The sequence below is a fragment of the Cetorhinus maximus genome, chromosome 3 (assembly GCF_964194155.1).
Source record: "Cetorhinus maximus chromosome 3, sCetMax3.hap1.1, whole genome shotgun sequence".
Taxonomy (NCBI): Eukaryota; Metazoa; Chordata; class Chondrichthyes; order Lamniformes; family Cetorhinidae; genus Cetorhinus; species Cetorhinus maximus.
The window spans coordinates 116,190,102-116,208,844 of NC_135881.1; the positions used below are offsets into that span (position 1 = coordinate 116,190,102).

The 18,743-nt window shown below is 39.7% G+C and overlaps 1 protein-coding gene across 1 annotated transcript in view; it reads left to right on the plus strand.

The window, feature by feature from the left end:
* The window catches only part of LOC144678860 (aryl hydrocarbon receptor-like), a 214,277-nt gene that overhangs the window by 12,134 nt on the left and 183,400 nt on the right, over positions 1–18,743 (plus strand). The window contains exon 2 of the mRNA XM_078538846.1: positions 4,442–4,629. Within this exon, the coding sequence (XP_078394972.1) occupies positions 4,442–4,629 (188 nt within the window). The remainder of the gene's footprint in view (positions 1–4,441; positions 4,630–18,743) is intronic.

Consider the following 18,743-nt stretch of genomic DNA (forward strand, 5'->3'; position numbering starts at 1 on the left):
ATGATCCTGCTGGCATCACTATAGAAAGCTTCTTTGATCATCTCTCTCTCTGTGTAATTGTTGGTGCATAGGTGCTGGTGAGTGTTGCTTAGTGGTTTCTAGCAATACTTATTTGAAGTACCACGAGTCAGTCGTTGTTACCCTTGGGAAGTGAATCAGTTTGCTTGCCAATTCGGGCTGAACAGCAAAACCCACACCTGTCAGTTGAGGTTGGTCCTTGGACTTGCCAATGCAGCAGAATGTGTAGGTTGCGCCTACTTCAAGATGAGACACCTCTGTGAGCTTTGTTTCACTTAGAGCAGCTATATTGTACCTGCCCAGCACTCTGGCTACGAGGCCTGTTCTGTACTCTGGTCTTGTATTATTGTCTAGAAGTGGCCTGCCATTCCATGAGCCAAGTGTCATTTGGTAGTTCATTGTCCTTTGAGTTTGAGGTTTTTTTGTGGTTTTGACTGCAGTGATTGGTGATCTAACTTTTGGGGCCTATATGATTTATCTTCAGGAATAAGGGACTTAAGTTACGTGGATAGATTTGAGAAGCTAGGGTTATACTCCTAAGAGAAGGCAAGGTTCAGAGGAGATTTGAGAGAGTTGTTCAAAATCATGAGAGACCTAGACAGAATAAATAGAGAGAAACTGTTCCTCTTGGTGGAAGCGCTAAGAAATCAGGGAAACACATTGGCTAAAGAACCCAAGGTGACATGAGGATAAAGCCTTTTTACACAGTGAGTGGTTACCATCTGGAAAAAAGTACCTTTTAAAGTGGCGGAGGGTGATTCAATTCTGTCTTTCAAAAGGGAATTGGATAAGCACCTAAAGGGCTAAGGGGAAACGATGGGAACTAAGCCCAGCTAAATTGCAGAAACTCAGCCTACTCAAGGATTGAATGGCTTCTTTCTGTGCTGTAGCCATTGTGGTTCTATCCATCAAAAGTTGAACCAAGCTCAATGGCATTGCATGTATCAATATGTGTAAAAGCCTTTCATTTAGCACATCTCTGTTGGACTAGAGGAAAAAAATGTTTTTAAGAGAAGATCAAAAAAAGCAGTTGTTTAATCCTGAAGCCTCAGATTTACAGGCACTTTTCAAACTCTATTTCCTTTGCTGAACAATATCTAATAATAATTGACCTGAAACTCTCTTTAAAGAAAATGCTCTATGTTGACATCTTGGCAGTAGAATATTACTTTACACGTTAGAACGTGTAGTATGCCTGTTCCTGTAAAGCATTGTATCATCTAACTTCTCATGCACATGACTATGGGAGATTTGCTGGTGTTTAACAACACTTTGGCCCTATTGAAGGGAAAGGGTCCAGTTTTGCTATGGGCTCCTATTCCATTCTTCTTAGGAGTTCGATTAATGCTTATTTATGTCTGTGATGTTGTGAATTAAACTGCGCCAATTGTAATGCTGTGTTTGCATTAAAATTATATTTGTGCTTGTAGAATTTTTCCCACATTCAAAATGCAAACACTATTATGGTTAATTGTGGTTAGAAATGTGTATGTTTCACCAAACCATTAGATGTTGCTTTGTTTCCATTCCACATGCTTATGGCACATCATATCTATACTTCATGAATCAGTCCTTTATTGTAAATGTTTTATGAAGGTTTTATTTCTTTAAACTCTCACCACATTGCATTTTCAGTGGGGAAGCTTTTATTTAAATAAGCAAAAATGCATTCATCCTCACTTTTTCCATGTATTTTTGTTAAATATGTTTGTGTGTCTTCCCTCTCTTGTCTCTGCATTACTTTACTGCCTTTTCTCTTTTTAAAAAAAAAAATCATCTTGGATGGAAAGGTGGTGAGTGGGATAATAGAAAGGGATCCGAGAATGTGCAAATTGCACCACTGACTTGAAAATGCAATGCAGTTTTCAGGTTATGGCAACTCCCTTCTCATTGCCTCAATTTTCTGTTTTCCCCTTGTCATCACTGCTTTACTCCCACTGAATTCACAGCTCCTTCCCTTCAGACACAACTTCCACACACACAATACTTCCACACAATCTACAACATTAGCTCACATCGACCTCCATTCTCCACCACCACACACCCCAACCTGTCATTTACACTCCCTATCCCCTACACTCCCCCTTCCATTTCTCTCTTGTTTCCTTCCCAGTCCCTCTGTCATACTCACCTGGACCTCCCTATTTCATGCCCACCAATATGAACATGAAGGCTTCCCAGCACTGGGATACCAGGATTTAGTTTTTTTTTTAAATAGTACTGTAATCTATAAAGTGGTAAAATAGATTAACCAGTTTAGTACTGGGAAATAAACAAGGGAGCAGAATGTGAACTCTGATCAGAGTTATTAGAGAGTGGATAAACAAGCATTACCAATGGGTTAGCGGGTACCCATATCACTAGACCAGGACACAGGGATGTATAACAACTTGAAAGGAGGTCAGTGTTGAAGAGTGAGTGGACGAGCAGCATAAGGCCTGGGGAAAAACGGTACCTAGAGCATGAAGATAGAAGACTGGGAGAGCAAGGCGAGCATGTTAAATAATTTAATATTATACATAAAATAATAAAGCCAAAGTTGAATAAACTTTACCTGATATCATTGTGTGGCCCAAGGAATGAGACAAAAAGTTGCAGTGCCTCCTGCAGAAATAAACTTAGGAAATGGCGGTTTTAAGAGCAGCAGCAACTCTGTGAAGACTGATAAGAAAATGTGGCTGTCCAGTTAAAGGTAGTCAGGTATGAGGGAAAATTGAGACTAGGGAAGTAAGTATGACAAACAGGAAATGCATGCTAAATACAAGACTTCTAATGTACAGTTTTTTTGATTAAGGTATATCGATACAGCTCGAAACGTAATTTTCATTAATACAAGTCAAGTATCCTTTATCCATAAATCCGAAAACTGAAACATCCAAAAACCGCACTTTTTTTACCTCATCAACCTTTAGCGGGGGAAGGTTCGGACCCAAGCCAACACGAACCTCACCGACTGCACCCGACCTTTAGTGTGAAAAGTCCCTGAGCTGACGTGACCCAAACTGACACGAACCTCGTCGATCGCACTCAACTTTTAGCGCAGGAAGTCTAGTTGCTTGTCTGCATTGTTTATCTTGCGATTTTTGTCTGTGCTGTTTACCTTGCGAACCCTCTCCTTCAAGCAGATTCGCAGATGGCATCATGGGTGGGAATTTATTACAGGTACCCTGTATTTATTATTCAGTGGTACATCTTGCTTTTCTAGCCACTTTATTTACTTAAGCTATAGCTAGCCTAGGCTCCCGCCATTGTACTGTAAGTAGGGCTATATGCGGTATCCGAAAATCAAAATGATCTGAAATCCGAAATGTAATTGGCCCCGAGGGTTTTGAATAAAGGATGCTCAAAGATGGAAAAAAAAATGAATAAATAAGTGGGCCGCTCACGACTAATATTTTATTTTTTGGCACCTAACTTTATAATTTGTCCTATACAATGAAAGTACTTCAGAAAACTTGTAGGACTTCCAGCAACAAATAAAATATAATGAGCTTACTGCAACATCACAGGTGTTTGAATTTCTATCCCACACAAATGGAATGCTATGCCTCAATGTAGGAAAGGGTGGGTTGGGGATACTACACCTGAAAGAACAGCAATCAGTAGGGCAGTGAAGGGAATGTGAAGGAGTAGGACCAGTATTGGAGTGGAGAGTATTTGACCATACGGCTGGACAAGATCAATGAGGTAGGCTGGGGCCTATCAATTTATTTTGAGGTAAGGAAAGAATAATTGGTATGCTTTTTGAATGGAATAAATGCCCATTATATTAGTTACACTGAGGGTTGGCAGGGTAGATGCGAGTGTGATTTAGCTCCTGCTTACTTCGAGAGTGCAACATGCCATTAGCAATTTGAATGCATAGGTGATACTGGTGCCAATTGTTTTAAAATGTTTGGCAGTTTCAGATTGGTGAACCGAGGTTAGATTTCTGATTCAATCTGACCCATTTGCCACTATAAACCAGGGTGCCAGATCATGTTCACCCAAAATCATCATCATGAAATTTAAAGTGAAATCTTCACCCATTTAGTCCTCCTCTTTTCATTTCCATATACCTTTTATAAAAAACTTACTAAGATTCATGTAATAGCTGGTGAGGAAATAGAAGTTGGATACCTACAGTTGATACTTTTTGCTCACTTCAACAGAAAAATATAATTACATTTTTTTTTGCAGTTGAAATCCTGTGTTATGAAGTGAGAATTGCATGTGGGTCTTATATTTATTGATGTTTCTCTTGAGTAGATTATAACTACTTGGGATTTGTAAATTACATTGCCAACCTCACTTATGGAGATACATGGTACTAAGTTCGATATTCGGCACAGTTTGAAAGTGTATTGTAATGTTCCTCATTTCATGACTTGAAAGTTTAAAAAAATCATATTATTAATGCAAGTATTTTTCTCTTTACTTTAAGTGTAAAAACCCCAGCCTCTGAAGGAGCAAAGTCAAATCCATCCAAAAGGCATCGGGACAGATTGAATGCAGAGCTAGAGCGCCTAGCCAACCTCTTGCCCTTCCCACAGGATGTTGTAGCCAAATTGGACAAGCTGTCTGTTCTCCGCCTCAGCGTCAGTTATCTCAGAGCTAAAAGTTTCTTTAATGGTAAGACCACCGTATGAAATATGTTTCATATTCATGCTATTAGCCAAAAGGAAAGTACTCTTGTGAATAACAGGATACAAAAAGGGGGTGTGTAATTCCTGCGGAAAGAAAAATTTAAATGTTATCATATGATCTTGAACTTTGTTGGACTGAAAGGGAAGTTTTCTTTTTGCTGTGAAAATAGATTTTTCTTTTATAAATGCAGGTGCTTTAATCCACGTTTACTCCCCCGACAAAAATCGTAAGGTTTTTTAAACAGTGCATTAGAGCTTGAGCTGAATATAAGTGTAATTTTTCTTAGGCTGCTTTAACCATTGTTGATGTTTAAGCAAAATGTCACATTGTAACTATTTTATCACGTATACTAATTATGCTCGGTCTATTGCGGATATGAATTAATTGCTAAATCTGGGCTGCTTTTGTAATGGTTGCTCTTGAAAGATAAATGTATCCAATATAAACACTATATAAGTATTTTCTATTTTTTTGTAGCTAATTACTTGCAGAGATTTGGTTTCTTAAGACTAAATAATAAACAACCAACTTGAACTTGTCGCTCTGGAGAATTTCAAAACTTATTTATCATTAGAACACAATTTGTGTTCCCAAAGTGCAATAATAGGTATGAAGTTAATAATTACACAGCAACACATAATTTCAATATATATATTTTTTAAAGATAAAATATATTCATTTCTGAGACTGATATAAATGATACTGTTATACAAGTTTACACTATTTATACAAGTTTGTTTTCACGGTAAAGCAGTTAGCTGATGGATGTTGTGGAGGCCGGTGGGAGAAGCATGCAAGATTAGGCATTCTTGTAACTCCACTGGGAAGACATTGGACTGCTATTCCAAGGAGCTGTGTTCTCAATTCGAACTTCTAATCTGCTATTTTGTTTGTAAATCGTCTAGCCACATTGGGTCAGCTTGCTAATTCTTGGGTGGCTGCTAAAAGAGAATATCATGTGATAGATTGGTACTCAATTGGAAGAGGCAAATGAGATGAAAGAGGAAGAGGCAAAATTGGAATTGAAACTGAAATTCTTTCTACAAACCCTGTCTTCTGACTGCCATAGCAAAGTGTCATTGACCTGTGGAAAATCCTAGATAAAGAGAATGGTGAGTGGGAGGAAGCAAAGGAGGATTAAAATGGGGTAAAAGTATTTGTGTGCACATATAGTTTTCTTTTAAAAAAACATAGACTTTTGCACTTTCCTGCAGATGCTTCCTGAGAATGTGAATATTTTATCTTGCAAAAGAGAAATCCTAATCTCAACATGCAGGATTTAAAAATAGACAAAAGTGACATCTTTTTGTTTTATATCAAATTTGAATGACCTTTTCTGGCTTAAGTTATACTTTTCAAAAACTGTTAACAATTGTATCTCTTCAGGTCTCCTGAAGATGACTATAATGCTTTAATCATCTTTTCACTGCTTTAGGGCAATTGTTTTAATTGGAACTTATTAACAGCAGGTTTTGAATCAGTATTGTGGCAATTAAAAATGTGATGAACTGAAGCAGTTAATTAAGTTTCAAGATATTATAAGGTCTTTTTCCAAATTGTGGGAATTAGAGTTGTTAAAAGCTACTGCTGTGGTAACTCAATGGTATAAGTATTTCCATGTTATAGCTAACTTGTTTAGAATTGAATTATTCCACCTAAATTTGTGGTGGTTGTTGGTTTAAATATTTGAGGGCTTCAACCATATGACTTGGGTTGATGCATTATCTTCTGTTGCATTCTATAAAATACATTTCAAACTGGACAGATATGGAACAATTTGCTTTTCATTATTCATGTGTCTTTTTTGAGTTAGAAGAGTTCTTTGGTTGGAATAGAGTTATCTGTTAATGGTATGTTAATTATATTGCCAGGATACACAGGTGAAGGGTGTTGTTTAATTAAGTACTTTGAGCACATAGGGGACAGCTAGGACACTGGGTATGAGGGGGAGCTGTGAGAATGAGCAAAGTCAATAAACTTTCTCAGCAAAGAAAAGCTCTATCTGATTTTGACTTCACCAACCAGTTTGGATTCTATTAATATAACCCCTTAAAAACAATTTGTTATATCAACATTTTGTTTTAGTATTGGAGTCTGAGCTGAATATTTAAGTGGCTAAAGTAGGACATCTGGGGTTTCTTTGCATATGGTTGGCAATCTGAGTTAGCTGGTTATATTAGCACAATTATTTGAAAGATGTTTCATAATATGAACAATATATCCCTTATTGTTGCTGATTTCTAAAGCAACCAAAACTACTGACAACTTGCCAATGCCTCCCACACCCTTTCTTTTGAAACAGCTTGATGAACACTCTTTACATTTATCCTTTTAGAGTTCCAATTGCCTTTATTTGGAAAGAAAAAAATGAACCTTGATTGTATGATTACCAATTTCACATAGATGTTTGTTTTATACACTGCTTTTACGCATTTGTAAGAGCATCGACAAAACTTGGCACGCTACCTGTTTTGGAATTTCTGAAGGAAATGTATGGACATAAAGAGCAGTGCACAATCTGCTAAACATTGCTTCAGGGCTTAAGAGAACTTTTTTTTCTCTCTAAATTACTATGTTTTCTAGTAGCTATTCACCATATGTTTTAACTATAAATTGTGTCAGTTTCTAAATTACTGCAGATGGTGATATTTATAGGCTAGCATTTAAAACTTCTAATGCCTGGAAGCACCAAATGAATTGCATGTTGGAGAATTGGTGTACACACCTAGGTGGCGCCTGAACAATTGCATCTTGTTTTCATTCTTCTTGTTGAATCTGTCTTTCTCTAGCATAATGTCTTTCATCAAAAATTGAGCTTCTGGATCCTGATTCTGCCACCAAATCATTTTATAGGCCATACACGTGAGACAAAGGAGACCGCAGTAGCATTGCACGTAACTTGCAGGTCTGCATCATTATTCTGGAGTGTTGGTTTTGGCAATACATATTTAAGTCAGCTCTCCTAAGCAAAACGTATTAACTGTAATCTGGTTATTGATAACATCAGTTATAACCCCCTTTTTCATCTTCATAACTTTACATGTACAGCTTTAAAGTGCTGCATCCATTTTTGGCTTACATTGGGCTGACAATTGGGTTGCTCTGGATTTTGGGTGTGGCTGGGGTGGGGGTGAAGTGTTGCAATTTGCAACTTGCCTGCGCCCATGCGGATCAGGTTTGGGATAGCACAATTTTTCTGTACCCACCTCATCTGCACGATTGTAACATTGGCCTGAATGTCTCCAGTGCTCGTTCTCCAAGCTGTCTGCGGCCTCTGTGCATGGTATTCTGCATCAGAAATAGAAGCTGCTCAAAAATATTGTTGCAATGTAAATTATTGTAAAGTGGACATCAGGGCAGACAGAGATTTCCAGACCGATGTATGTGGCACTGGAGGTGTTGGAGTGTAGGTAGGAAGGAGGAGAGTGCCATTGTTCTTTGGGGATGCAGGAGACCTTCAAGGACCACCCTCCAATAGGGATTGGAAGCAGATGGCTAGGGAGGTCAACTCTGAATCTGGACCTGAGAACCTGGCAGTAGTGCCACAAGAAGTCGAATAACCTCACAGGGGTGGTCAAAGTCAATGAATACAGCTTCACATGCCAAATACTACCCTACCATGACAGCAGCCCTTCATACTTCTCGAAGCACCACACCCCCATCACTCATCCAGCAGCACCCCCTAGCACTCAGAACTTGCATGTAAAATCCAGGTACTTCACCTTGCCCTCACATACCTACAAAACTGCCAGCCTCTCACTCGTCTCTTGCTGACTTCATATACTGCCAGAAATTCAGCTATGTTAGGCCTATTACCCATTGATATTCTGCCTTCTCTCTTTCAGGACAAGGTGGCACATAATAGAAGGGAACAGAGCAGAACTGGCAGGGGACAAGAACCCCTGTACCTTCTATCCATATGGAGATGATTGTCAGTATCATGGGGCCAGCTGTGACAGGATCTGTGACACCTGACATCGCTGAAACATTGACAATGACAGTATGTTCCAGTCTTATGCCCATTCTCAACTCAACTCCCCCTCATCCTGCTATCTGGCATGATGAGCAAGCTGCAGATGATGTGAGCATGAATCTCTTGCTTTGCACCCCATCCAAACTTTCCCCTCTGAGCTCTTGCTTTCAGGCACCCAAAAATTGCCATGGTCACAGTCACAACAACCTGAGGAGGAGAAAAGAGAACAGCAGCACAACACTAATGAAGAGGCACTTGAAGCCACCAGCTCAGTTACTGCCATATACTTTGGAGGCTAGTTTATAGAGCTCTAATCAACAAATGATGAGTCATCTGAGGAACAGTTGCCTGCACCCAGCAAGGGGTAAAGGATGGTTCAAGTATCAGATCACCAGAGCTCGAGTTGGCAGATGTGTACTGCTGCAGAAGACTTGAGTGAGGACTTCGATGAGACCAGCATATAGGAAAATTCTAATTGACATGCACAGATCACCTACTGCTATCCAACTGCCTCCACCCTTCACATGGAAAGCAGGGCAAGGCTAAGCAAAGCAGTTTTTGCACCCATTATCCTAAATTCACACCAGTTACACTTTCCCTTAATGCATTTGTGACAGGAGTTTTCACAGCACTACATTTAGATGTGCTTTTTATTACAGAAGACAATTTAGTGCTTCAGCAAAACATGCATTTATTCCAATTTTTTATGCAAAAAAACCCTAAAGAAATAATGGCAGAAAGTTATGAAACTTTTCAGTTTCATGTTCCGTATTGTTTCTACATCAATCTATACAGACACTTATTATGAATCTCAAGTCAACAGACTTTTTACTTTAATTTGTTTTCAGGTAAGGATGTTACATTGGTAAACGTTCCAAAACGATAGAACATGTTTTAATTGAGTTTCTAAGACCTCTTCAATGCAGTGTTTGATGAAAAGCATATTTTAACAAAAGCGTTTTGCCTCAAATTTGCTTCTGTATTCAAAATAATAAAAGTTTGGCATTGCTATACTAATGTTGTAAGGTAACAGGCACAGTGCCACTAAGTTATTGTCAAATCTGCTTCATATGTCCTTGGTGATATAATGGCCAACAACTGATTCTTGAATAATGTAATTTTTCTAGACTGGATGTGACTTAGTAGTAGACTGGTAGAAAGGGAGTTGTGTTTTGAAATAAAATTATAAGCAGGTGCTGGATAACTGTAGGGTTGATTAGAGAGTGAGGAGCCAGAACTTGTTGAATTTAACATTGCTAAGACTGAAGCCATCCTGCTTGATTTTCCGGGCACCCTAGCCTCCCAATTTTCTGCTAGTTACTTAGTCACGTTTAACGTGGCACCGTGAAATCCAGGTTTGCTGTTTGATCCTGAAATTCAAAATTCATACCTATCCATCACTAAGTTGCATGCACGGTCGCTGAACCCTCCTCCGTACCTTCATTACCTCCAGACTTGAATTTTTCCATGTTCTTTTCCCTGACCTTCTGAACTCTATACTAAATACATTCCAAACTGTCCAAAACTCTGTGACCAACATTTTATCCCGCATCAAGTTCGGCTTGTTAGCCTTGCCCTTTTAACCCTGTTCTCATCAATGTAAGTTAGCTGCCTATTCTACAATGCATTAAATTCATAACCTTTCTTTAAATTTTCAAATCCCTGCTATCAGGAGCAAGCTCAAGCTTGCAAGCGTTTGTTGAACTCATCAAGCATGGGGAAAACCTAGCTTGGAATTTCCACACTCTCTGGGAGTTAACTTTTTGAAGTATTCTACATAATCATTGTCTCTTTTCCTTGTGTCCAAAATGCTTGGCATTCTTTTTTGGGAAGGTGGAGATGGCAGCTGTATGTCCAGGGTAAGGATCTCCTCTGCTGTTGGGGAATTAGTCAATGGAATCAGCAGTCATGGTTGTAGATGACAGTCCTGTTCTCATCAGTGGCATCTATCCAATGTTTCTCCACTTACAAATAATGCAGGCATTGTGCAATGCTGCACAATGGAGGCATCATGGTTGTTTCCTGGATAACTGCTACTGATGTGCAGGATGATGTTACCGTGGTCAGATAACATCTGAACAGTCATTGAGTGCAAAGCCTGTTTCCTTTCATGAAGGTCATTGGGTTAACATAAGGAGACCTGATGCTCACATTGGTGCAATGTGCAATGCCTATCAGTCAGGGGAGTCTTGCCAACATGTGAAAGTTGTGGTGGAATCCAGCTGCTTCCTTGTTTCCTTAAGCAAAGTGATGAAGGTGTTGTCTCATGCACAAATAGCACTCGTCACTTGGTTAATTTATCTGTACACTGGAGACTGATGTGGCCGTTGTGTCTGAGGAAGGCTTGGGAGAATCTAGCTGCATGGAAGATTCATGTGGGGTAACCTTCACTACTGGAAAAAGAGCTGTCCCTGATCCATATGTTGCATGAAAATCATTTTGATGGGAAGGACTTGCGATTTTCCCACCTCAATGACCATGTTAAAAAATAAGTTGCCGTGCAATTTGGTCATGCTCATAAATTTTTTAAACCTATGGCCTTGGCTGCAAGGCATCTGAAAATCATTTTAACATTTCACTCATTAAAGGAGTTTAATGTCGTTGTATATTTTTGTAGTTGGTCATGTTCCATTTAAACACCCTACTAACTGCTTTCCAAAAATGAAAGTTTCTGTCGTGAAATGGTTTCATTTTGTGGCTATATGTCTGGTTTTTAGAAGCAAGGCTTGTGATTTAATCTATTAGTAGCTTTGTGGCTAATAGCCTGAATTTGAGGGTAGAGTGCCAGACTAGGTGGTTTTCCTTTTCAGACACTAGGCTTCCTGAAGGCTGTTTTTGGTGGTGACTTTTAGGTTTTGTTGTAAGATCTTTTGAAGGCCATTCATTTAAACAAGCAAATTAAGTCACTTTGGATGAGAGAAGATTTGGTCAGTTTTTTTGCTAGGGGTTGGGGTTGAGATTTTTTTTAAGGGAAAGATTGCAGATGGTACCAGTGAGCACAGGCTATATCTTAAAAAAACTTTTTTCCCCCTTTAGTTAGATTTGTTGACGGTGTCAAAAACTTAGGGATGATTTGTAAAATGAAGGACCTGTGGAACATTTACCAAAAATGATATCTTTTTATTGATGGTTAATGTTTTTTTTCCGAGTGTCATTCATTTCCCCCTCTCCTTTCCTGTATTTAGGTGCTTTGAAGACTATCTTGGCTGAGGTCTTCAATACTGTAGTTCTTCCATATCTCTGCCCAGTATATAAGCTGCTGTCTATCATGAGCTGTCAACCCATTCTTTCAAATCAAAATTAACTTGACCCTGCTTATACTGCAGCAGAAAAGCTCTTCAAATAGTAAGGATGCAAATGAGCCATTTGTTAATTGGCAAATTTTAAACACAATTTAAAATACTATCTATTTCACAGAATTGGTGACTGTGACCAGGAGTATCTGATTATAAATTCTTTTAAATGTTGTGGGCGAATTTTTCAGGGATTTTCTCACTGCTGCTCTGGCACTTGTAAACAAGGTTTCTAACAACACTGTGGAGCAAGAGAAGCTCAGAGAAGACTTATCTCCATAACGTTAATGTCATTAACTTTCAGGGTTACAGTAAGGATGCAATGGATTTTGAATTAAGGTGATTTTTCTTAGTAATATTTTACAGGACTATTTCACCATATATCTGACATGGTTCAAATTTCTATCTGTAGCAGTTTTTTTTATTTCCAGATATTCCCTATCTTGAAGTTGGTGAAGAACTGGCAACAAGAAGCCACCATTTGGAAAATTATAAACTATTCAGACCAGAAAGACCTAGATTTGGTTCCCGGTCTGTGTTGAGTTAATTGATCTGAAATGGAGCAGCAATTGGGATGCTACAAATGACCTATAAAGGGTATCTAAGCAACAGTTCTTGCTCCTGGCGGGTTGTCCATTAACAGTGCCTGCACAGTAGATGAAACTAGGTTTGGACTAGACTCTAGTGCCTTTCATTGTCAATAAGGTTTCTTACATTCCCCATCTGGGCTCACATAAGAGAAATGGTTACTTGTGCAAGGCATCTGGACGGTTAGGTTCACTTGTGGGATTATAACAAATAACAGTTGCCCATTTTTTTTAAGAACAAGTTTGGAAGGTAGTGAAGGGGCAAACTGGACAAAAAGATCAAGTTGAAAACTATAATGTATATATAAAAAAAAGCTGATATAACTGGTTCAGTGTGCACCTTTTATAAGTTATTGGATTGCTCATAATAGCACAAATGTTTAAAGGGAGGAAATGCCTAAGGGTTTCAAAAACAGCACTAATGTCCTTTGATAGCTTCTTCCAAACCCACAGCCTCTACCACCTGGAAGGACAAGGGCAGCAGCCACATGGGAACAGCACTTCCTGTAAGTTCCCTCCAAGTTGCACACCATCCTGATTTGGAACTGTGTCCCTGTTCCTTCACGGTCACTGGAACCCTCTAACAGCGCTGTGGGTGTACTTACTCCAGATGAACTGCAGCAGTTCAAGAAGGCGGGTGACCACCACCTTCCAATGAGGGATGGGCAACAAATGCTGGCCTTGCCAGCAATGGTTGCTTCCTAGGAAATAACTTTTAAAAAGACAGTGGGATTTTTTCTACTAACTGTTAGAACTAATCATTGGTTGATTTAATTAAATTGCTGAAATTTTAATTCATTCATAGGATGTGGGCATTGCTGGCAAGGCCAGCATTTACTGCCCATCCATAATTGCCACTGGGAAGGAAATTAGGGATAGGCAGGGTTTTTTTTTAAAATGCACGTTTCCCTTTGATAACTTAGTATTTTTAAAATTTTATTTAATAATGACTGAAATTGCCAGGTGTTGACCATTTTATATTTTCTGTTGAGAAGTCAACAATTCAGTGTGATTTTAAGTTCTTGAATACAGAAAGTAGAAAACATTTTCCAGTGTTCACTTAAGATTATTGCATGAATTATTGAAATTCTGACCATCGAAGCATGCAGGTTAATGGCTTTGTTGATTTTTTAAAAGCTTTCTCTCAATGGTCAAAAATATTTGCGAAAAAGTTCAAAATCATTTTCTGTTTAAAAGGATGCATATTATTCAAACTCCTTTAACACCAAAACATTTACTTTTATTCTGCAATAATTTAATTGATGTGAGCAAACATTTAAAATTTGTATCCAATTAAATTGCAAACTTGAGTTTAAAAACTGCTCATATCGTTTAACAGGGTGGTTGTTTCCGGAAGTAGGGAGTTTTATCAACAATTGAGTTGTGTGGAGAGCAGAAGTTACATGAGACAGGAAGTCACGTTTTGCGTGCCAGAAACCAGTGTGCCATTGTCCTGCGACTCTTGTGCTGCTGTTTATGTAACAGGACTTTTGGGAATGGGATACTGAACAGAAAACTGAGGTTATTGAACTTAATGTTTTGTAAGGAAAATGAAAATTCTATAAAATTAAGTATCTCTTCTCTATGTAGAGCAGCACCAGCTTAGTAAATTGAAGTATTAAAAATGCCCTTTTTTTTAAAAAAAAAAGGAAATATCAGGCAGTTTACTTTTTGATTTAAAGTGTTTGTATGCTTTTTTAAAATTTGATTTTGGACTTGTGTCTGACACTTTATTCAGATATGTCCCAAGGGCAAGAGCAGTGCTTATTGGCTCAGAGTTACTTTGAATCAAAACCAGAATTGTTTTTATATTTTAAAAAAATGCTATTCATAATGTTTTTAATATTCCATTCAGAAACTAACCATTGAATCACCATGTCAGCAAGAAATCAATTATTCATTTTTTTTAAGCCCTTTGTGCAGTCATGTGAAATCCCTACCTACCAATGAATACTTGAGTTGGACTTTGCACCATTTTCCGTTTTGGGGATTTCAATATCTACTACACAGTGTCCTGTCTACTACCTTATTCACAACTAGATGTGTAGCAATTTAGGCTGAGACACTGATTTTAAACTAGCTGCCTATAAAGATGCAACAAGAGTTCAGTGTGATATTGATTTTCATTTTCTGTGGTTCTCTTTCTGAATCCAGTGGTTGGCTACCCTTTGCCTGGCCCCTCGGTGCTCTGAGCGGACATTATTTTCCTTCTGCCTTACAAAAAACAGATCCTGCCCCACCAAGTGATGCAAGTCTCCCATTTTTGCAAAAGTATTTCCAAAACCAGACTCTCTCACACTAACCTTGGCATGGTCTGGAGGAATGAAATAAGGTTTACCATAACAAGTCTTCACTTTGGTCAGACACATTTTTCTTCATTGTTCAAGGAATATTTTTGTTTGTGGCTATTCTTTAATAAACTACTCACTCCCACCCCTTTTCCTGACTTAGATTTTCCTCCCCACATATTTTTTCCATTTTGATGTAACTGCGTAGTATTGTTACGTCTAAGCATAAAAATAAACAAAAACTCCAGCTTAGTCTGTTTACACTGTTTTGTACTGTCATGTGTAATTTTTGCATGCCATGCTTTCCAATTGCACCCCCCCCCCCCAACTGCTCAACTACTAGTCCTCAATCTCCTGGGAAAGGTGAAAGAACCTCATTCCAGTTTCGAGAAAAGCTCAAATTTCATTTCTGGCCCTCAATTCCAGGGGCACAATACCATCTTTCTTTCTATATGTTGTTGTTATGCTGACCACTTTGAAGAATCTGTGCAGCTCCCTTTTTAATACTTGCAGCAAATCTGCAATCATTGCACAAAACAGCAAGTTTTTTCAGAGGCCAGTGATTCCTAATTTATGTATCTTGAACAGCCAATCCAAATAAATAAAGTTGAATTCCTTCATTGCTTTAAAGACCTCCATCAAATCTCCTTGGTCTATGCTTTGCTAAAATCCCCAGCGTTCTCAGCATATTTTAGTAACTGAAGGCCTGTAATTGGGTATCAATCTGATGGCCTTCCTTAACCTTCTCCAGAGCTTCAATTCCACATCATGTGAGAGGATTAAAACTGGCCTAGCTTTTCATCCTCAAGATAGGCAGTGGGAGTCAGGAAAGTTTCTGGCTCTGCCCACTTGCTTCAGAAGAAAGTACCCGCAAAAGCAGGGTCTTTATTGTCAGGGGGTGGGTGAGGGCTGGAGTCAGGTCAGCTGACTCGGGAAGAAGTTTGAAGGCAGCCAGAGGGGCTGCCGGGTGTGGAGGCAGGCTGTTTCAAAGCCCCACCTCGGTATTGTGGAACTTTGTCCCAGTTAAAACAAAAACATAAAGGCCCTTCAGCTCTCACACCTCACACACTCCCTCACCTTCCAAATATTCCCTATGCCCTATCCATCCCACCTTATGTCTCCACTATCCCGATGGTCTCATGCTCCCCATGCCATGTTATAACACTTCCATGTCCATTGACCCATGATACACTGTCTGGTATGACAAGACGGTCTACAAGATGCACTGCAAGAATTCACAAATGCTCCTTAAACAGTACCTTCCAAACCCACGACCACTACCATCTAGAAGGACAAGGGCAGCAGGTAGATGAGAACAGCACCAGCTGGAAGTTCCCGTCCAAGTCACTCACCACCCTGACTGGGAAATATATCACTGTTCCTTCACTGTCGCTGGGTCAAAATCCTGAAGCCCCCTCCCTAACAGCACTGTGGGTGTGCCTACACCACATGGACTGCAGCAGTTCAAGAAGGCAGCTCACCACCACCTTCTCAATGGCAACTAGGGCTAGGCAATAAATGCTGGCCCAGCCAGCGAAGCCCACATCCCGTGAATTAATTTTTAAAAAAGGAATCAATGCACCCTGTAGTGACAGTATGATGTGTAAGAAAAAAGTTTTGAAAAGGAAGTAACTCTTTCATAACTTTCTCCTGTGCTGTAGTGCAATGATTTTTTTTCTCCAAGCTAATAAGTGTCAATCAACTGGATCCTTTAAATCATCAATCATGAAAATCACGAAACCTTGAATCCACTGACGTTGTGTAAACAAACATTGTGAAACTGACAGCAGAAATCGTGAGCTGTCAATCAAACAGTTTTCTCTGGGGTGCAGGTGTTTCAACAAGCTTAATGGATGTCTAGGCTCTTGGCCTTTATTAGCTTGTAGAGAAGTGACTTTTATTTCCAACATAGGAGAAAGTTATGAATGAATTATGTTTTTTCAAAGTTTTTTTTTACACCTCCTACTGTCACCACAGGGTTCTTTGGTTCTAGACAGTGGGTTAACGCTCATAGAAATGCTATAGCTTGGCATGAGGGGCCATAGGTGGCCATGGGAAGAGCTTTGCATGGGAAGCATGAGGGATTATTGGGGGGAGTGGGGAAGAGAGTGGAAGGGCAAAGCTTGGCATAGGGTGCATGAGGAGGACCTTTTGAACATGCCTTTTAAAAGGCCCCCTCAAGCAGACTAGGGTTCAGGATTCCTCTGAGGGGCTGTGAACCACAGCTCTTTAAAAACCTGATCTGACTCCATGAAAATCGCACAGAAGTAGTATATGCCTATCCCTGTAAATGGCGGCCAGGTCAGGAGTGCAGAGTGCAGGCTTCTAACAGGAACCAGCTTGCACCCTTTAAAGGCACTCCCGAAAATCAGGCATCCTGGGAATGGGGTTGGGAATCCCAGAATCAGGACCGAGCCGCCATTTTTAAAGGGCTCCCCAGTCATCCTGAGTCGATGAAAATCCAACCCTGCATTCCAGATAAGTTCTCATTAAGGCTCTGTTTAGCAACAAAGTAGTGTCCTAATCCTCTTATTTTTCAATAGTTTTGTGGCATTGGTCATAGTGCATGAATTTTTAAAAGGTTTATGTCCCTACTTACATGGATGATACTCGATGTATTTACTGACAACCGACAGATAAGAGCCTATTTTCCTCCATTGCATCCAGAACTCTATGTAATCTAATGTTCTCATCTAAGTGTTGTGCATCTGCACATATTTTTGTATCATCTGTCACACTGCGGACCTCTTTCCGCACCCCGAATTTGTAGATAACTTATTACATTGTCAATCATATTTTCCTCTCTTTCCCTGCCGTTATTTCTCGATGCTGGGTAATGCCTCCATGGGTGATAACCATATTCCCAGCTCTTATTCTTGGGTATAATTTTGATGCTGAGTGCTCATGGACTATTTACCATGAGACAGCATCATCAATCATCAGTGTCCATAGTTGTACATTTCGAGCTAGTTAGTAATTGGAGTTCCTTACCCATGTTCTCCAGCTGACCTGAGGCCAGTTACCACCACCCAAGTTGAGATCAGCTAACTCAGCATAGATTTGGGATTGGACCTAGGTCCCTCCTAGGCCAGAATTTTCCCGTCAGCAATTTGGGGGCGGGGCCTGCTCGCCGACAGGAAGATGACGCGGGATGACATCGGGAGGAACCCCCGACGTCATCCCAGTCCATTTAAATTTTTAGGAAGGCTGGCGGACAGCGAAATCAGCTGTTCGCCCGCCGACCTGTCAATGGCCAATTAAGGCCATTGACAGAGTAATTAAGATAATTAAAGACCCTGCCCGTCCAACCTTAAGGCTGGTGGGCAGGCCAGGAGCCCCAGCGGGCTTCTGATAATACATGAAACCTCATCCAACTGCAGAATGAGGTTTCATGTCCGTTTTTAAAAACTTCAATAAATTTTATGTTATATTTATTAACATGTCCCATCTCGTGTGACATTGTCACATGAGGGGAACATGTTAATTTTTTTAATTTTTCTATTTTTAAAGTTTTTTTGGACTGTCACTAATCTCCCTGAGACAGCACTTAGTCTCAGGGAGAAGTGCACTCTTTCGCGCGCATGCGTGAAAGAGCGCACTTTGACAGCTGGGGATTCCCTCCCCCCCCCTTGTACAGGAAGCGCATAGCGCTTCCTGTCTGGCAGGCCGCCCACTCAACATGGCGGCAGGCCCCGGCAGAGTTCGGCTGCCCGCCCGCCAAACGAAGGCAAAATTCTGCCCTTAGTCTTTATCAATTAAGTACTTAATGAGCTATCAGGGAAAATTATAATAATAGTATCCAGAGACTTCACATTCAAATCACATCAACCCATCACTTGTAGAGTAGTCCTAAGATTTTTTTTCTTCTTACGATTGCTTGATCCTTGGAAAGGAATAATTCATGTAAAAACTTTGTGTGGTGTCTGATGGAAAATATGAAAGTACTTATATAAGTCCT